This window comes from Patagioenas fasciata, chromosome 3 (assembly GCF_037038585.1).
Source record: "Patagioenas fasciata isolate bPatFas1 chromosome 3, bPatFas1.hap1, whole genome shotgun sequence".
Lineage (NCBI taxonomy): Eukaryota > Metazoa > Chordata > Aves > Columbiformes > Columbidae > Patagioenas > Patagioenas fasciata.
Genome location: NC_092522.1, coordinates 102,763,014 through 102,784,986, shown reverse-complemented (window position 1 = coordinate 102,784,986; position 21,973 = coordinate 102,763,014). Strand labels below are relative to the sequence as shown.

At 33.8% G+C, this 21,973-nt stretch overlaps 1 protein-coding gene across 2 annotated transcripts in view; it reads right to left on the bottom strand.

The window, feature by feature from the left end:
- CSMD1 (CUB and Sushi multiple domains 1) overlaps window positions 1-21,973 on the bottom strand; it is a 1,060,719-nt gene that overhangs the window by 55,605 nt on the left and 983,141 nt on the right. For both annotated transcript variants that reach the window (XM_065834358.2, XM_071807004.1), the window contains exons 50-53: window positions 17,555-17,740; window positions 13,091-13,285; window positions 9,358-9,531; window positions 1,047-1,220 (exon numbers count right to left, since the gene is read on the bottom strand). In XM_065834358.2, the coding sequence (XP_065690430.2) occupies window positions 1,047-1,220; window positions 9,358-9,531; window positions 13,091-13,285; window positions 17,555-17,740 (729 nt within the window). The remainder of the gene's footprint in view (window positions 1-1,046; window positions 1,221-9,357; window positions 9,532-13,090; window positions 13,286-17,554; window positions 17,741-21,973) is intronic.

Sequence of the window (21,973 nt, the reverse complement as noted above, 5' to 3'; positions counted from 1 at the left end):
CCCTGCAGCTGTACACAGGTAGAAATTTTCATTTTACCACTAAGAAATAAAATACTGAACACTTTGAAATGTAATGACTTGTGGGTAATATATTTCCTCAGAAATTAAACAAAGAGATGAACAAGGATTGAGCAGGTAATGTGATCATCTCAGTGACTATCTCTGTGTAGACAAAAATAATTGTCTGAATAGAAGACATCCTACAAAATTACAAAATTGAAATAAACAACATAAATTCTCCATTAAAAATAACAAAAAATGTGTAAAAAATGGGAGCTGTATTAAAAATGAAAAAGAATAATAACATCAACTACATAATAAAGTAGTAAAATAAAATCAGAGAAATCAGACTTGACTCTGATTAACTGACTGGTAGTTAAGAAAGTTCCAGAAAATCTGCTATGCAAATAAGGAAGGGAGTAGAGCAGGAAATACTCGACAATTCCAGTAATTTCTTATGAGATTTTCAAAAGCAGGTGAATTAAGAGAAAAAAAAATCCTATTAAAGGGTATAAAAAAAATATTTTTTTCTAATAGGTGTGGTATAATTCAATACCATGCCTGGGTTTGCATGGTAGACATTAGGAGGCCAGCTTGGAAAAAAGGGAAGTCACCATCAAAATTGCACAAATGAACAGTATTCTGGGTTTACCCACCAAACAATTAAAATAGACCAAAGCATTTTGGTATTTGTGGTGAAAAATTAAGGGAGCGGCTCAGTGAGCCCACACTTGACACAGAAAATAGGCGCATAAAAAGAGATTAAATTAAACAGTTGCAGCCTGCTGTCCAACCCACTTCAATGCCTATTTTATCCTGCTTCTGAAATAACAGATATCAGAAATTACTATATATAGCTATTCAGTCTGTGCTAGGTTAGCAACTAGATTAGATTATCATAACGACCCTTGTAACTGAAAATAAGTCCAATAAATATTTGATCTGAGCACCTCATTTAAATACCTTTGAACAATCAATCCACTGTTGATGTTCAATTACATTTAAAATAGTAATAATAATTCACTGAAAAAATTAATGATACTTACGGACACAAACAGGAGTTTGTCCAGACCACTTGTGATCCTGTAGGCAAATTCTGACAGATGTACCAACAAGTCGAAAGCCAGGATTACACTGGTAGACTACAGTATCACGATAACTGAAACCGTCTCCGCTAATATGACCATTTACAACTGGATCTGGAGAACCACAATGACCAGCTAAAATATAAGAAAAACACATCAAAAACATATGTTTTTACAAAGCTTGCCAACATTTACAACAATGCTGATAGCAAAACAAAATTTTATCCTTACTTTCAGTGAACAATATATTAGAGCCAAATACTACTACACTGTACAGAACAAGTTCTGAGGTGTAAAGACTACATTTGACATTCTTTTTACATTTTTAGGGTGAAGTGATATTGAAATAGTTTTGATTTTCATATGTATAGTTTCTGCAGATTCTGATGCAGAAATGGCATACTTGTTAGAAGAATGTCTGGAAAATGTAACTTGCAAATGTCTGAAATTACAAATCATTAGTTTAATTGCTAGAAAACTGACAATTTTAACATGGATTTTTTTTTTTCCCCTTTGTCTTAGTAAGGTTGCCTTTTTCCTCAGAGAAGTGTGAATTAAAAGGTCTTTAACTCTCAAATCCATACTATTATTTCCTCACAGAGTTCTGATTTCTCTAATTCATGATTTGCCTTGGACTTTGTAAGTAGATCTCTGCTAACAAATTAAACATAGTTGGAACCATTCTCTGGCAAAGGCCAAGCAGAACAGAGCAGTCTACATCCATAAAATGAAAATCTCTTGCCCTGTAGACCCACACAGCTGCTGGCAAGTTGCCTACCAGGATCAGTACTGGTTAAAGTTAACTTGAACTGTTCTTGGAAATTCTTTTGGAGCATCTTGGCCAAAAACATGTCCAGGTGTTGTTCTAACGATTTAACAGGAGAGATTATCAAGTTTCATGCTTGTTTGTATGTCCTGGTGTTGTTATTTTCTTACAACAAACACACAGCCTTTTTTATTACATGTAACCAAAACCTAACTGTTTTCTCATTAGCAGGTCTTCAGGTATCAGTAGACTGTAATTAAATGATAAACTCTTCTTTATCTTGCTTTCCAGTTTGGTCAATACACTTCGAAATATCCACCTTTTCCAGATGGATGAAGGCATGCAAAGGAAGGAACATCTAACATCACTGTTTCCTCCTTAGTTATATCAGATGCTGTTAAACAATGTAGAACAAATTACTTCAGGGTAGTAGCACTCCTGGCACTAAGGAAGCCAAGTAATGATTTTATCCTCTCTGGATTCTTTATTCCATTTGAAAACAGGGTTGCTGAGTAGGAAGAGATTTCTTTTTACTGGTTAAAGAGGAGAAAAAAAAGTTCATCTTTTTTGGTGACACTGATTAATTACAACTCACAATAACTTCATCTCAAATTATGCTAAGTCTTCATTTTGAGATGTGAGGACTGGGACCTAAGGCTCATGACCACTGCTATAATGAAGGTGTTGTGATGTTCTCTTTCTCACAGGCTGTATTCATCAACTGCAGGCTTTTTTTGTAATTTAGCTTCTTTAGGATTAAAACTCCTTCCTACTAAAGCCATTTTAATAATGTTAGACAGTATATTTTACATTTAATGGCAATTCTAAAACTCTAGAAAGGTAAAACACATGCCACAATTACTTTTTTCATACATATAGGATTCTTATAATAATTGTGGGATTGCTATTGCCTTTAAGGAGACAATGTGATATTGTAAATTTGTGGAAGTATTAATTTAAGCTTTTCACACTCAGCTTCTTATACAGTTACTCTTCCCCTGAGAGGGCATATGGCAACAGAGGGTAACAAGGGCGTTGAAAACACATTTTGCTCCTTGAAATATCTGATGGAATAATTTATTGTTCTCAATCCAATTAGTAATATTATCCTCTTTATCATTTTCTCTCTTCCAGCCTTGCTCAGCCTCTCCTTGTGTAACACATGCTCCAACTCCTAACTCCTTAATGGGCCCTTCACCCAGGCTTGCTTCAGTTTCCAATATCTCTCCTGTATGGTGGAAGACATAAAAACTAGACACAGTCTTCCACATGAGTGCTGAAGAGGAAATAATAACTGTGACCCACTGACTACACTGCTGGTTATAAAATCCAGTCTGCCATCTTCTTTTCTGCAAGACCATAAGTTTAACTCTCGTTCAACCTCTTTACTAGATCACCTGGATTGCTTTCTTTAATGCTGCCTTCTACCTAGTCAGTTCCAAGCTGGTACTCATGAATGACATTATTCTATGAAGAGTGCAGGATTCTGTATTTGTTGAACTTTATGAGCTTCCTGTTGGGCCATTCCTCCAAACAATCAAGGTCCCTCTGTCCAGCAGTACTGCAGTACAGTATATCAGCTGTTCTCCCATCATGTGGTGTCATACTCAAACTCGCTGAAATGAGCCTGCACCTCAAATGGTTTTCCAAGTCAGTGACAGAGGCTGGATAACACTGACTTCAATATTCATCCTCAGTATCCATTGGCTACTAGTCATACTTTGAATCATGAAACACTACCCCCAGAGTTTGTTGGTTCAATTAGTTTTCCACCGATTTTGTAGTCCCTCTACCCAGTCTCGTTCTTCTCAGTTTGGCTACAAGGGTACTATGGAAGACAGAAGTTTTGCTACAACACAAAGTGAAGAAATCTACTGAAATCTACATCCAATCAGACAGTAATTGGAAAAGGCAGTAAGATTATTTAGGTTTTCTTTTGACTGTTCCATCCTGTCTGTTCCCAGTTATCTTGTTTTCGGCCTGTGCCTGGAAATCGACTTAGTAATATTTACTCCCTATTTTTTTCCAGGGGCTGAGGTGAAATAGGTAGTCTCTTGCCTTATTTGGATTTTTTTTTTTTTCCCCAGTATTTGCGGTTGTTCCCAGCTTTCATGAATGCTAGAAAGTGGTCTCACAAGACATATGCCATCACCTTAGACTTATCCAGTCAAATAATAGATATTAGTTCAGTTTATTTGAGTAGTTCCTTAACTGATTCCCTCCACTGCTATATCATCTCTACCCCCCAGCTGTATTCCTAGGAGCAACAAGTTCATGGTCTGGCTAATCTATGGTCTAGATGAACCATGTATTGGAGTAGAGGCATATCTCAGTTTTAATCAGAATTTCTTCTCCTAAAGAAAACAATTCTGAAAACTGTCATTCAGGCAATTGGGGTAATCACAGATTTTGGGAAAGGAAGTACATGAAACAGAGGTAAAATGGGAAAAGAGAAGCTGTATTTATATTAAAAAAAAAAAAAAAGAATAGAATACATTTTATTTTAAAAATTTTCTAGAACCAAATAGTGAAAAAATGAAAAGCAGTGGATGCACTGAAGTCAAACACAGGGAACCATGGGAAATTTCAAGAAGAAAGATAGCTGAGATCTGCTAACTGGCATAATGCAAAATACCAATCATTATGTGTGTTCTCTTTAGCACATTGCTGGACTTGTGAGTCATTTCATTTACAGATCATTCCAGTTAGTGGATTTAATGATATTTTTTTCTGGAAATTTTGACTCATTTACATTCTAATAAATATTCCAGCAACTCAAGAAATGAATCAATAATTTAATCAAATGTGCTCTCAAGAATTATGGAAACTGAGCAGATCATTCACACAGAATCACAGAATCACAGAATGTTAGGGATTGGAAGGGACCTCAAAAGATCATCTAGTCCAATCCCCCTGCCAGAGCAGGAACACCTAGATGAGGTTACACAGGAAGGCGTCTAGGAGGGTTTTGAATGTCTCCAGAGCAGGAGACCCCACAACCTCCCTGGGCAGCCTGTTCCAGTGCTCTGTCTGCCTCACTGAGAAGAAGCTTGTTCTCAAATTTAAGTGGAACCTTTTGTGTTCCAATTTGAACCCATTACCCCTTGTCCTACCATTGGTTGTCACTGAGAAGAGCCTGGCTCCATCCTCATGATACTCACCCTTTATATACCTGTAAACATTAATGAGGTCACCCCTCAGTCTCCTCTTCTCCAAGCTAAAGAGACCCAGCTCCCTCAGCCTTTCCTCATAAGGGAAATGCTCCACTCCCTTAATCATCTTCGTTGCCCTGCGCTGGACTCTCTCCAACAGTTCCCTGTCCTTCTTGAACTGAGAGGCCCAGAACTGGACACAGTATTCCAGAAGTGGTCTCACCAGGGCAGAGTAGGGGGGAAGGAGAACCTCTCTCGACCTACTAACCACCTCCCTTCTAATACACCCCAGGATACCATTGGCCTCCTGGCCACAAGGGCACAGTGCTGGCTCATGGTCATCCTGCTGTCCACCAGGATCTCCAGGTCCCTGTCCCCTACACTGCTCTCTAATAGGTCATTCCCCAACTTATACTGGAACCTGGGGTTGTTCCTACCCAGATGCAAGACTCTACGCTTTCCCTTGTCCATTCAAGGTTGGTTCAGTAGTTTCATTCTAAAACACTTAGAAAGCAAAAGAAAGATAATTCTATTTTATTTTAATAAGAATTTGAAATATAAGCCAATATCACAATATCACACTGCAGTTTACCTATGAGTTATCAGGATCAGATATTTTTACACAAGCACAGTGAGCAGCTGCATGTTTTCACACTGACAAGTGTAGGTAATTATTTATCTTATTACGTAAGATATGGATTTTTTTTTTTTAAGCTGAAAATTGAATGGAGTAGACTACATTTACATTTAGATTTTAAGATATGTCCTTGACTTCTTTGTACATGCTTCTGCACCAGAAAGTCATAAAATGCCAGGAAAAAATACCTGTTCAGAAAAATGCTTTAGTTCATGATCAAATGCCACCAATGCCAGGGATAGAGTTAAGCAAACTCTGAAATGCTTTCAATTTTATCTACATTTTACATGTATGCATGGTTACTCACACACACAAAGCATGCACACGTTTTGTGATTTATAGGTGCAATTTTTTTGTTTTTAAAAGGAGAATTATGAAATATTAGCTGTGTAATTGAATCATTAAAAAAAATAATGCCTAACAATTCATATTTGTCCTTATATAGCTAAGAAAAAATACATATAATACTAACTACCTGAAGACTTAGGTCTTATATTTAGCCTTGGACTCATTAACTGCAGTTATTGGTCACAGCTTTCTTTTGAGACAAATGGTAAGGATGTGACAAACCCTTTCACAAGATACAGAAATTAGTGTACTCATCTGTCCTGAAATCATGAATTGATTCTACACAGACCAGCGGGTAACAAAGTTATATCTATTCTCATGTAAAGCTGTCCTGAATTACATTCATGCAGGTACAGTGTAGGTAAAAAGCATCTCTGATTAATTATCATTCCTTTGAAACTGAAAGGCTCATTCAGATCTCCCTTGGTGTTTGCCTCCTGATTTTCATGGTCTTTAGGCAAGTGCTAAGGCATCTCTGAATTAAATCTCATTCATACTGTCCTTGAAATTTAGTAATACACAACCAGTAACATTCACATCATCTAGCTTTAAATTTTAAGAATTTACCTTTCCTGAATTGCTCTCTGGAGGAGTCTGCATAGTTCCATTGACTTTGTTGGGAATTTAGGATCTAACATTGACCTCTAAATCGCATCTAAATTTGGTGCCTGAAGTACATGGTGTGAATAACCCTTATGTGAGAGAATGTAGAGAGGCAGGAAGAGGTTTAGTAGCAGAAATACAGCCTTCTGCAGCATGCATGTGATAACTCAAATTTAGACCTTCACACTCAGAGCTGTGCAGTATTTTTAGCACTACAGAACTTGTCCAATTTTGAAATGGCAAAGACTAAATAGTGATTAACAACCTTCTAGCTCTAATTGTGATCATTGTCTAGGGAGGTAGATCTATGCACTTAACAGTTTTAAGCATAAGGCTGCATTCAACAACACAATCAATCTGATATATCAAATACAAAACAAAGTCTATGAAATTTTTTAGAAAAAGAGTTGGGGAATATTGCTAGGCAAGCATTGCTGTTAATGCAGTAATAGTTCCTGCAAAAAGTCTGGTGTTCATTACAAGTGGGAATAGCTCTGAACATATCACTTAAAATACAGGAGACGGGGAAAGAAAAAAGGAAAAAGGAAAAGAAAGAAGAAAAAGAAAAAATTATTTGTTATGACCAGGGGTATAAGATAACAGGTATGGATACCAATCTCAATGCAGATTTGTAAAAAACTGAAAGTCCAACAGCAAATCACTCCTGAAGAGAAGGATAAATTCATATTAAAAGTATTAAGGCTGTATATATAGACTGTCTTTCCCAACTGTGACATGTAGTAAACTTATTAGCTGTTTCCCAAATTGTTAAAAGCATCACGGTGTGTAGTTCTTAAACTGACTTTGAGAATAAACTAGTGTTTTTCACTGTTGTTTGCTATTTTAAGTCCTGTACCGATCCGTTCTTCTCTATCTCTCCACTATTTGAATCTAAGTTTATGGCTACTGTAGGCAATTTATCTTCTGGTATATTCAGTGGTAAAATCTATTTCTCAGTTGTCAAAATAGCAGAAAAAAAAATTTTCTAGCCTTCCATGGATAAGAATAATTTATAATATAAACAGAATCCATTGAGATTTCTATATTACTTAGTTTGTACATGTTGACAGTCAAATTATCCTGTGTGTACAGCCTTTCAGAAAAGAAAAGCAGCACATAAGTACTAGATAGTACTATTATAGACCAGATGATGAAGTCGTATTTCAGGTTAGTTAAAATTAATGAATGCTAACATGTATCTTCATGCTTGAAATTATTATATGCAGGTGTCAGGCACTACATTGGCAATGTATGGTATAACACACTGAAAAAAAAACTGAGGAATAACAACTCTGGTTTTAACAATATAGCTTGCATGTTTGTAACAGAAGAAAGGGTTGAGAAAAATAATCCTACATATGCAAATTTGGGGCTGTTAGAACTTCACAGTTGCAGTTCCAGCATCTTGACAGTCATACTCAGTGCAGGGATGACCTGACACCAGCAGGAACCTGATGCATCTTCACATACAATCCTCTTATATAGTTCCACTCTGGAACTGATGAACTTAAGTATGTAAAAAAGTAATCCTGAAGCATAGCATTCCCCTAACCAGTGGAATTCTTTTTCCTAGGTAGAAAAAGATTTATTTGACACCTTTACTGCTCTAATAAAATAGGTAGTAATTAAAGTATACAGCATTTATGTAATTATTTCCTACATCAAGATTACATCATTCTTAATACAGCATATTTTAAATTTAAAAAAAAAAAAAAAAAAGCATGGAATTGAAAATATATCAAGTCAAAGAAGTGCTTTTCCTTTTCATGAAATTTGCCAGAAACAACTACATCTCACAGGGAACTGGATAATGATATCTTAGTTACTTTAGATTTTTTGTTTGTTTAAATCAATTGCTTATTTCCCTTGTAAAGCCCTACAATTCTTGCATATGATAGGTGGTCGAACTGTTTTGTTTAAAATGTCCTAGGTAAGCATGAAATTCTATGCATTCTGCTAAAAGGATGTGGCTAGGCAGCAGAGAAGAAAGCTGCTTTTTAAGTGAGTTGAACTCTGGAGAAGAAATAAGAGATTTCTCCTTTCCTGAGAGCAACTGAGTACATTAATCTGTGAGGTAATAAGAAAATCTTCAAAATGACAGTAGACAAAGCAAATAAAATATTCTAGAAATAAATTCCAGAAATACACCTACTGCCAAGTCTCAAAGGTGACTGAAAAAGAGAAGAGTTCTCTTATCTCTATATTACGAGTGCAAACCAATAGGAGTAGGTCAAAAGAATGAAACATTTGGGGTGAGAACATAAGGCCCAAACTATATACACCTCAGGCTTTGGAAGGGTATTGGTTTTGCTTTGCTTTGGGTTGTCTCTTGTCTGCTTCCCTTGACTGAATGCTCAATATGTTGAAAGCTCTTTTGTAGTAGGAATGAATCAGGAATACTGCAGAACTCGTGCTCATCTTGCAGCTTAGTTTCATCACAAACCCTGTGACTCCTCCACAAAGCAAACGAAAGTACTGTATATATGGACAATCAGTTAAGTCACTTTAAAATCCCCCTTCATCCAAAAAGCATTCCAACAACATCAAATTTAATTTAATTTCTAATAAAAAGTTATATGCTAGTAGAGTAGTACAAAATCATATTCAGTACACAATATTTCTATATTTATCTTTATTTTTCATTGATTTTAAAATGTTGTTGCTTGATAAGAGCTGAATGTCAGTACTTGATACTGTGTTTGATTAAAACAAAATGAAACAAAACACATCAAAACATAAGACAAATCAGAAATTAAATTTTTTTACCTAGGCATTGGGTTTCAGTACCACTCCAGAGACCGTTTGCCAAGCATTCTCTCACGTGAGAACCAACTAATGTGTATCCTGTGTTACAGGTGAATATTGCAGTAGCTCCATACACTATCAAGGTTCCAATCTTATTTCCATTTGGTGGAGATGGAAGGCCACCACAGGAGATCACTAGGAAAAAATCCCAACAACAGAACAAACTGATACAGGAAAATCATGCTTGATTTGGCAACACATGTTCTAAATCTGAAAATACATTAAGATACGTTCACATCTTGACAGCAGCTTAAAAACAATCTGTATTTTCAGTTCTGAAACAAGAGAATTACATGAATGTCTGGGAAAGTGGTGGTTATATTCCATGTGTACATACTCCTGGCTACTTCTCAAAAAAATGTTCCCCAGCCATTTTAAGTGTTATGTCTGTTTAAAGACATTATCTCTTTTTTTTTTTTTTTTAACATGTAGTACTCCAAATTGGTATGAACTCTTTTTTTCTTATTCCACACTGGTATTTATAACCATATAACATGGTAGTCTACTTGCTAAAAATAAATATGTTCTGTTTTTTCTTAAGGCTAGATTTGACCCATTAACTTGCATAGCATCAGTTGTAACCCACAGCCATTAAAGGCACCACATGAAAAATTATCTTTTAAGAATGTATCCAACTCCATTTTAATTAAAACCTGTTCTGTTTCTAGAAAAAAACATATAAATGACATTGTAATTTAAGATGCAGATCAATGCCTTCGAGAACTTGAACTATATTATATGTTAGCATAAGTCACGGGTTTACTTTTGAAAATTTGCTTTGGATAAGAAGTGAACTTCTTATCTGAAACCTTCAGGCCACGTTCTCTTATATTTTAATAGGTTCACTACAGGAAACAGCATGGAATTTAGTTGAAATTGGATAAAATCAAGTACATACCACTGTGCAGTTAACTTGGTCATAATCAGCATGTATGTGGCCGAAGTTTCTTAGGCACATAAAGTTTCCAGACGTGGATAAGACTCCTTTCGAGTACAATCAAGTATGTAATTTGTGGAGATTTGTAATTTCTAGTGCTGAATATTAATTACATTTTTGCATATGTTAAACAAATCAAATTATTTTCCTAAAATGCAATAGAATTAATTCTTCTAAACATACTACAAATGCTTTATTATTTTTAATTACAGTGTTTCCAGTTAGAAAATAACTAAACTACATGAATAATGAGCCACTTCATGATTTCTTAGGCCAGGTGTTCAGCATATTCTTAAACAAAGAAGTTTACTAGTTAGGTGTCTCTTAATCCAGAACCCCTTCAATTTGATGTTTCACAACTCCTTCAGAGATACTGTTCACAAATGGATATTGATAAATATTATATAAATGCCTTATCATCAATGTTCCAATTAGCTTTATTACTGCTTCAGAAATAGTAACAGCTAGAATCTGCATTTATACAACCTATCCTTAACATGTGAATGACAGACAAAAAGTAAACAGTAGACTTCTCAAAATACTCTACAATGTATTGCAGGGCCTTGATGTTGTATATCCAATGGAACTACTACTGAACATCTTTTGGTGGATGAAATTTGCAATAATGAAGTTCTAAGCAATCCTCTATTTGAGGGGAAAATAATGTACCTGTATTATAAATATACTAATAAATCTTCAGTCAGCAACTCCTTGGGTTTCTGTATCTACCTAATACTTTGTTTTTGGTAAACTACATCTCATATGGGTCACCCCATTTTCTACTTGTATAAATATCCTGGAATTGTAGATGTTGGTCAAGAACTAGCTTTTAAAAGACTTCTCAGCAGCTGAACAATAGCTGTATATTAGACAGCAAATACAAAACTAGTTTTTTTAGTATGTGTGTAAAAAAGGAAAGGGGCACAATCGCATCCAGTAAAATAATAAAAAAAAAATCTAGTTTTAAATTTGAAAGAAAATTGATATACCTATTACTAGTTCATTTTGCCAACTAAATATTTTCGAAAGGAAATTTTCCTAAAACAAAACTAATGAAATAAAATAGAATCAATATGATTCTACAACCCATCATCATTTAGATTATTTCAAATACACTGCTTTCATGTATGTGTCATATTGATTGTTCTTACAGGTAGCTCTCTCAGCCTTGATCTAAAAGCACCTTAGATATTTTTTTCATTTCCTAGAAAATGGATGTTGTTTTATATTATTTTTGGTTAAATGGTGTAGATCCTCCTTTTTTCTCTTTTCTTTGTTTTTCTTTTCCCATACTAGCTTCATTCTCTAGTACTGCCTCTGTAAATCCATACCTTAGTTTTGTAGCCAAACACTCCCCCGTACTGGTGAGAGATTGTGTCAATTTAAACTTGAATCACCCTTGGGAGTGATTTACTACCATCTGAGATGACTTCGGGTGTTCTCTCAAACCTCCAGCCACTGTTGAAAAAGGTTTAGAATCTATCCTGAGTTCTCTTTACTAACTACCAGCTTAGATATTGTAATTTGTGTCATATGGCATTAGGAGGTTGTATGTAGGCAAATTAATTTTGTCTTCTGTTTGTTACAATATGTATGCTATACCGAAGGTTTTGCTCAATGATTTATTTGGAATACAAAAAGATATCTGATGTTTATGTTCATTCTGTTATCACTATCACTATCATCTGAAATACTTTTGGTACCATTTATCATAAGGTATTATTGACATATCTGCAGAATTAATAGAATTTGACAGAACAGAACGATTCTGTTCCCTTTGCTCAAAAAATACCAAAGGTATAACTTAGTAAGCTATTCACCTGATCCCAAGAATTCTTTCCAACAGTACTGCAAATAAAAATCCTCCTATTGATTCAGCTTGTTTCAGAAGAGTCATCCTCAAATACCTTCTAACATTAGAAACTTCACCATGTGTATATATATGTATAAATATATATAAAAAATAAAAGGATCACTCTCTAAAAAGAAAATAAAGCATCTCTTTCAGGATGAAATACTAAATTTGAATGTCTCACTGAAATGACTCCTCTGAAAAACTGAATGCCTAAATTTTCTTTCTGGTTCTGCTTAGTATGCTAGGCCTGTCAGTTGGCCATTTTCCTACAGAAGCTGGGATCTTCTGTGTTGCCCTGTCATTGAAAGAGGGTCTGTAAGTACTACCATAATGTAGAAAAAGTTTCTGCTTTAAGGGTAGAAGAAGTAGTTGATGTGCCAAATATCCTCTCCAACCAAAGCAAATAACACACTGGAAAAAGAATAAATGAGGTTTTGGGAGGATTCATTAAGACTCTGATAATGTAATGCTTGACAACTGTATGATCCCACTGGAATGTCAAGATTCTTTAAATCTTTAAACATCCAAAGACAAGGCTGGTGTAATTTATGACTTTTTTATTATGAATACATTATAAAATCTCATATATATGTTTCTCCAAACACTATGCACTAGTACACTATGCATTATCTAGTTGAATAAATCAGTAGTCAGGCATAGATCACCATCCAAATTGATCTTCTGATGCTACTTCATTGACTTTTTATGAAATATATTGTACCTTACATATAAAGAGTTTGAATCAGTTAATTTCAACAAGTTAATGAAAATTTTGTATTTGCTTACTTATAGGAAATTGATAGAAAATATTAAAAAAACCCACAAACACTTTGTACTATTTATAAAATAAAATACTTGCATTAAAAAGCATAGGATGTTCTCTAAACAAGTTTGTTCCTTACCCTTACAAGTTGGTCTTTCATTGCCTACACTCCAGGTTCCATTACTCCTGCACTGTATGAGTCTTTGACCCAATAAATAATATCCAGGACTGCAGCTGAGCATGACTTGAGTTCCATACTCATTCAGTGACCCAGAAATCAATCTCCAGACAACATGTTCTGAGAGCAGAGTCTCTATGCTGGGGCAAGTTACAGCTGTGAAGAGAAGACCATTATTAGCTTTCTACCCCTAAGTTTCTTCACAGAATATGTGTCTTACCTTACTGGCAGAAATTTTGCAATGTAATATTGAGCATACAATAAGCATTTTTTAAATACAAGTACCAGGAAAAATAATGAACATCATACAGTGAGTATTCCATATTGAGAAGGAGATTGTACTACAGTTTCTTTTAGTGAGATGCAGTGAAACAATGACATAAAGTTATGCTCTCTAATGCAATTTATTTAAAAATTTCAGAGACAAAACACATCTCAGACTACAGTGGATATAAAAGGGAAAGGAAATAATGCTATGTAATTTTTGCAAAGGCTAAAGTGGTGCTTTATTTTTCTATCCATGATATTCACTTTTAAAAAGCTCTACCAAGTTCTTAAAACAGGTTGTCATAAAGGCTGTTAATGCACATTTAAATGCTAATTAGTATAAAATGATATACTGTGGGTATTCAGGAAAATTATTACATTCTAGTTTACAATACTTGACATAAAAATATAAAGATAACATTTAGAGAGTTTTTTAGAGTGATTTCAGTTCATTGCTTTTAGTAATTTAGATTTCAGAAGAGAATGCAGTTACTGCCAGCAGGCAAGAACTGTAGCTTTTGTTTTTCGCAAGGTTGCCAACCATATATAATTATTTTTCAGTTTCAAATTTATGCTCTGCAATTCAGTATAAGTTACACAGAATATTTACAATATTCACAATATTAACATGAATTTTATCTTAATGTGCCTATGCCTCTGTAAAGATAAGTTGTATGAAAATATTTATGATAAATTTATTTTTAAATGACTGTATTGTGTATCTTAAACCATGTTGTTCAGAATTTCCATCCTATAGTAAAAGTTTGAATGAATTAGTGACTGTTTATATCCCAAAGAATACTTTAGAAAAAACTTCTACCCTGGTAACACTTGAGAAAAGCTGTGCTTTCCAAAGGGAAAATAAAAAAGCTGCAAAAATACACAAAAAAAGACAAACAAAACCAAAACCAAAATCAAACAAACAAACAATAGAAATTTATTTCCTCTCCTTTTTTTCTTATATGTTGCTAAAAAAGGTGATACATTTTGTATATATTTGGTATACTTAAGAATCACCTCTGATCTTTTGTACAATATACTCTAGTCACCACACTGTTTATTGTAAGACAAATGCATTAGGAGAAAGTGTATAAAAACCTCAAACTATACTGAAGAAATAACAATAAGAGTCTAATTCTCATTTATGCTGTAGTAAATTTATGATATTCTGTCAGGGAAAAGACTCATAAAGCTGACAAAAAATAATTACACATTCTGTAGACTTTACACTGTCTGAGAGGCATAAAGTGATTTTGTCACAAGTATGACTGTGTGATGAAAGAGACCAGTTCAGGCAATCACTGAAATACAGGGAAAGTGATAAAAGAAAAATTCCTGTAAAAATTTAGATTTCCACTACTTTTCAGAACACCTGTAATAATACTAGAACTATACATTTACTTTTTCCAATAGTTTCCTCACCCATGGTAAACTCTAGCATCTAAGAAACACAGAGTTGGTACCATAGGGTATCTGTGAAGGTGTGTAAGAATCTATGAAGGGGAAATCATCTGAAGAACTTCCAAATGACAAGGCTGCATTGAGTTAAAATTGTAGAATATTTTCTTAGACTTTTTTTTTCAGTATATCTCAGGAAGGATAGCAAGCATACAACCACCTTGAAAGTTAGTAGTCCTTCACTTTGGCCTTTATAATTATATTCTGACTAATTATGAACAGATTCTTGGGTTAAAGGAGGACTTCCTACTTCCTAATGTAATTTAATTTGATATAGACACTAAACTGTGTTTCATAGCTAATCAAAGATCAGAAATTATTAACCAAAAGACAGGGTTTTTTTTCTTATTTGTTGTTAAATACAATAGGTATACTAAAGCATTTCACTTAACACCTTGGGATGAACATCACATAGGTATGTCAGAAGAAAAAAAAATATTCTATATAGGTATTTCATGCCCCTCAAATTTAATATTTTTATCATTTCTCCTTTCAAGCACTAGTTTTATTGAGAAATATAGTTCTTTCAAATATGAAAGCAAGGTACTTATTTAGTCTAATAATAAAATTTTTAGTCTTAAACATAGTGGATATCTTAGGACACTTAGTGATTAGAGGTTCAGCTATTTCACAATATATAAATAAGCTGCGTAGATGTTTCCTCTCCATGCTAAAGTTACTATGTAATTTATTGTTTCTTTAGCCATAGATATACTTGGGATCTTCTTGCAAATATACTTTACAAACAACTACCAGATTCTGATATATGATTGTACAGTTTCTAATTGAAGATATCACTGAGTACAGAATATAGTTGTAGACTGAGTTGACATAATCAACTCAAACCGTTGCTTGAAAAACTTGATCTTACAGGGACTGATTTTGTTTTATTATTTTCCTCATCCTTCACAAAACAAAAGAAGACTATTAACAGATGCTTGATTTTGTGCATACAGTTTATGAATGTGTGCATCAATTTGCCTCTTATGCTTGCAAATTATGGGCTGGGCACTATTTAAATTGTCATTTACATAGATGAAACTCCATAAGGGACCTCTTGAAAATGTGAAGATTTTCCCTATGTATTTTTTACACAGAAATGTATTAATAATATTGCTTTACATAAAGCATAGGCCAGACAATGTTATTATCATTCAAAATTATTATTAAGATTATCCATTTTAATGACATGACAGTCTCCACATGGTGATAATTCTGAACAGACTCAAATATCAAGAATTTGTAGCCAGATATACCTACCATAAAAAAGGTGAAAAAAATTTGTTGTTCTATAGGCCCAAATGTATTTTCTAATCAAGAAATAAGCAAGATGCTTGCTAGGCAAAATATTCACTATATGAACAAGAATTTGTGCATTAATGTGCTCAGCCTTATCTTTAACTCTTCATAATGAGTAATTCCTTGTAATTTTGTTATTCTTTTTACTTGCCCTTCTGATCATCAGTATTTTACTAGAATCTAAATACCAGAAGACTTATCATGCTGTTCCAGGAATATCTTGAGTGTTGTGACTCTGAATGTAATTATTGTTTCAAAGGAAAAAAATGACAAGTATAATGTATATGAGCTGAGGGCCTGGCTGTTGACCAAGTATAACCCATCACATTGAAAAACTAACAGTTTTCAAATACATTAAAACAAAAGGGAATGAAAGAAGAATACAATAAATTCTTTTTTTCTCAGTATGGATACAAAATGAAATAATGTCTTTACACTACAGAAAAACAGGCTCAGGATATATTAGGAGAAACTTTGCAAGGGGAAAGTAAAATAATTAAACAGTGTGCTCAGGAAGGTGTTCAAGATCAGGTTAAATGATCATCTATAAGACATACTTAGAAGATCTCTAGAAGTAACTTTCAGCAATATTTCCTAAAAGTTGTTCACTGTCAGTTCACATAAATGAAAACCGTTTCATTATGATGTATAACTTCATAATTCTTAGATTCACACCATTTTACTCTTTCTTTAAAAATAACTTGAATTTTACTTGTTTGAAAAACTGAAGTGCTTTTCAAATTCAGATTCTGGAAAGCACATACCTAATCTGTTGATTAGTTCAAGATTCTAAATTAACTCTCAAAATTTTTAAGTATAATATTATATCAATTAATAATTTTATGTCCTAATCAGTATTTCAAGTCATATATTCAAAGTCAGGCTCAGTTAATTATTGCTTTGATCTGGTACAAAGACAGGCAGTGCTACCCCAATGCAAATGAGAGGCCATGTCACATGGTAGGGGAGTCTGCATTTCACTGGCTAGTTCTGACAGAAGGCAAAAATGAAGACTAAAGGACTCTTATCCAGGTTAATTATCTACACTAGCAATATTTTAAGAAATAGTTTCTGCTTTTGTTATTGTGGAAGCTATATTAAAATAAATTACAATCAGTGTTTGTAACTTCATACTGTGAAAACGGAGAAAAGCACATTATTCATAAGAAAATATACATGAAAATGAATTATCTATTAATTTTAACTGAGACATTTTTGAAAGAGATAAGGCCCTTTTTAATTAAACAAATGTATAGGCCTCCTATACTTTACTAAATGCTAAATGATTATATGTTCCTGAATGTCCAGCTCAGGGGATGTGTATACATTAAAACATCACCAGTGAGGATTTTCCTGAGAAAGACTGAGGGGAATATGCTTGAGAAATACATGCCCACTTACATTTGCAAACAGGTGGTCTCCCTTTGTTGCTCCACAATCCATCTTCTTGACACACTGCTGTTGCTTGTTGACTAGATTCTAGCTTGAAGCCCTCATTACATTCGTATATCAATCTACTGCCCAAAGTGAATTCATTACCTATAACTGAACCATTCCCAGGGGCTTCAGGAATACCACAAGATACAGCTGAAAATAAAGGAAAAAAAAAAAAAAAAAAAGATAAAGAATTGGTATTTTTCTCATCTTTTTTTTTTTTTTTTTAATGTTGTCCCACCACTGGAATAAGAAACAGGACGGTGATTTTGACATCAACCATGCATAGTGCTAGAGTAAGGTTATGGTTGGACTCGATGATACAGAGGGTCTCTTCCAACTGAAATGATTCTATGATTCTGTTCTGTAACAACTGAAATCAATTTTCCATAGTATTTACAACATTCTGATATATGTAACAGTACCTAAAACATGGATAAACTGTTTGAAGTGCATCTAATATAGGCAAACATTTTATAAATAATTATTTTGCTTAATCCAATCACTGTAGAGACAATAATTTCAACATAGGTTAAGGGCAATTGTTTATTTACTAGGGAAAAAAAAAAAAAACTCAAGAAAAAATTCAATTTAACATTTCTTGTTTGATGAGAAAAACATCTAAATATACAACTAGACAGGAAAGAATTTCAGTAAACTTAAAGGCAGTTGTTAGATATTTAAACCCTTATTTACATACACTACTAATTCCCTTCAGAATGTTAAGTGTTATCTGAATTCAGGCTGATTCATTTTCCATCCCATGGAGGAAATTACTTACTGAATTATTTTCATAGGTTTTTCAGAATTTTTCTCCAGATAAACAGTTATTCTTTCAAGCACACGAAGTTTGATCTGCTGTCTACTTGGTGAAGTTTGGGTAACATCTAGGCCTTTTTGCTTATTTATTTATTTATTCTTACCAAAGCTCAGTGCAGTTCATTTAACAATATCTCATATACAATTTTAGGACTGAGTATAATTACAAAAATATCTATTTCAGGAAAGCTCTTCAGGGCAGGATTGCCTTCTGCTATCTGACTTCTCAGCATCCTTGATTTTGATAATGAAAAGTAATGCAACTTTTCAGTATCTTTTTAAAGATTTCTTCTAATGTTATGCTTTATTTTAAAATAGTTATTTATGCACATATACTAACTCTAGGTGCTTGAACAAGTCAATAATGCTGATAAAGATTTTATATTTTCCTATGGCACTTCTGAAGGGAAAGTCATAGTATTATTTTCTCTGAAAGGATATTATTTTCTGCAAAATAGTAACTAGTAGAAGACAATCTTTCACGTTATTACAATGAATCTATTTAAAGATTTCATATAAACCAATGTATGTGTCTACAGAATCTCTGCCTGCTTTAAGTGTGACATTCAGTTTATTGCTCTTCAGCAAATACACTGAATAAAACACACTTTTGAAACTTTAATTTCTAAGAATTTACCAATCAAGAGTGGAGTTTTGCATATGAAAATGTCTTGTCCATATACACAGTTATTTGTAAAAAGCAATTCAACGTTTTAACAGTTAAAAAGTCCTTCAGGTATTTGTTCCTTTCCCCTTGACCCAGTGAAGTTTTATTATTTTAATCAAGTCAATATATTTCAAAAGAAGAAATGACAGTCTTTGTCTGAAATCTGTTAGAAATGAAAATAAGTATTTTCTTTAAAAAAAACCCTAATTTTTATTATCTTTTACCCAATTCAATATAAATGATTAATTTCACAATGTATCATCATGGCACCATAAACACAACTCTCAAATTTGTTTTCAGTATTTCCAAGTTGTCACATTTAATGCATTTAAATTAAATACAACACAATACTCTGCATATTATTATAATGAGGAGAGGTAAGCATTATAAAATGATGAATGGTTAGTCCATTTCACTTGTTTGCTTCCATCTGAAAACTGTCATATTGCTAATAGAACTGCAGGAATGTTCCAAAATAAGCTGCTGCTTTTGTAAAATTACTTCTTGAAACAATTGTGCCTTAACCAGCGCTGCTCGTCTTCTCAAAACTAAGTATTTCTCACTCAGTGGGTAAGGGTTGAGCCACCTGCTGCTAGAAGAAGCAGCAGTAGGACAGAGAAGGGAGAAAGCGGTGATAAGGAAGGGGTTCTGGAGATCCACGCTTGCCGCTCTTAATGGTGTTAGAAAAAAACGAGAAGTGGAAGGATAGAAGCAAGTTCTACTTCTTCTGGGAGCAGGTCTTTGTATTAGGAGTCATTTCCCACAAGGTGACCACAGCACGAGTGATAGCTTTTCAGGTTTCTGGTGTACTCAAAATAGGCAGCAGAGGCACATCTTGTTAAGTGTTCTATCTACTCCCTTAAGAACCAATGTAACCCTAGAACCAACTCTGATGCTCTGTCATGTAAGCAGAATTTTACACTTGCAAGATGTTTCTTTGAATGCTGAATCGACAGTAAGTTAAACTGTCACTCTGTTTTACTACATCATAAAAATGCCTACACATTCTCCATTTCCAGTTGTACTTACTGAGTAGCTCTTATGTATGAGTTAGTTGAAAGAATAAAAGATATACAAGTTAGTTTAAGGAATAAAATATATACAACATGCAGGTCACACCCAGGTGTGCCTATCAGTTATGTCAGGCTGATGCACTCTCCAGTGTACTAAAGCACCTCAAAAATCTATGTTTATGTGTCACACTTGACAACTTTTATTCTTAGTATTGTACCTCAGTTCTCTACTGTCCCTCTTTTTTCCTCAGCTGCTGCTGAATCTTGTATTACTACATTGTGAGGTTATTTTCACTGCTGCTTTAGTTACTAATATAAAACAATTTTTGCCTGCTGGCACTGTTCCTGTTACAATCGATCTGTTTATTTGTTGTTCACTTTTCCCCCAGAAACTGGGATTGGGAAGAAATATTCCTACTGCTACTAAATTATTGAGGCTGCTAATGGTTTCAGAACAGTAGTGTCAAAAGAAAACATATTAGCACAGCCAGTTTCACTAAATAGCAAGTATGTTGATGTTTGCAGTAAAGATACTTGAAGTAAACTGACTGAAATGACATATCATCTTTGGACAGTGAAAGCAATGTCACTACTGTCCCACATTCAAATATTTTGAAGCTCCCAGCCTCCCATAAGAGTGTACAATGACAAATGGTGTTAGGAAATCTTCTGACTCGAAGAAATGTCAACATGTTTCTTACGACAATGATTAGACGAGACTGCCACATTCCAGCTGGGAGATGTGCATTTGGAGTGTGAAAAATCCATAACTCAACCTTAATTTACTCTATTATGTTGCATAGCAGAAAAATATACTTCTTCCAAAGTACAAGTAATCAATGCAAGGGGAAAAGCGTTTTATTACCTAGAAAATGAGATCCGGTCTTAGTTTTTCTTTAATGTTCCACATGTGTTACTGGAACTTATTTCTTACCAAACCCAGTAAATTTAAAGTTTATGGCAAACTTTTAAAAATCTATATACTTATATAGCTTTAAAATACGTATATATTATTCATATTTAAAGCATGCACATTCACTGCACACAGAAAATAAGCTGGAGACTGCATTACAGTCAGATACTGTAAAATTCCCAAATTTAATGCACAAGCATTTATCATTTTACGACATGTTTCTGTCCTTGAACATATATCTGAGAAAAGCATTTAAATGCCTTAAAGGCAGCAATAGAGAATTCCCTAAAAATGGGATTCCTAATAAAAGAAAACAGTGGCTTATATCTGTGTGGCTTATATCTATGATATCCAATTAAAAACATTGGGGAGAGCCATGCCACAGGAACCCCAATTCTGACTTGGACACATACAGAAATAAAATCTACAGAAAAAAAACAGAATAAAACAGAATAAAATCTATAAAAAAGAAACAGAAAACCAGGCTGTGAGGTCTAGGGTTGTAGGTGTGAAAAAATAAAGTTATTAATGGTAATATTGTCTATTCTTTGACCAAAAGTCAACCCTATACTTGACCAAGGTTCATCTGTTTTTCCTGAAAGACCTCCAATGATGAAAATTCCACATTCTCCAAAGGCAATCTATTCTAGTGTTTCACTAACTCCTCTGAGAAAATAAGAACAAAGGAAATTTTAACTTAAGATCCTGTTAAAATAAACTTTTCTGTAATTCCTCTATGTAGAAAAGACATAAACAATTATTTCATTCCTCTTTGGAGATACTTTTAGTATATTAGGAGATTGTTACCAGGTTTCCCCTCAAACTTCTGATTTTTAGTTTGAAGTACTATACTTCTTTTACAGTTTTATATTTTGAAATATGACCATAGGTTTAGAATACATTAAAGGAGGAAATTGGGATTCTGGGGATTTGGAACTCCTAAACTATGCTACCTATTTCACATTTTTATTTTA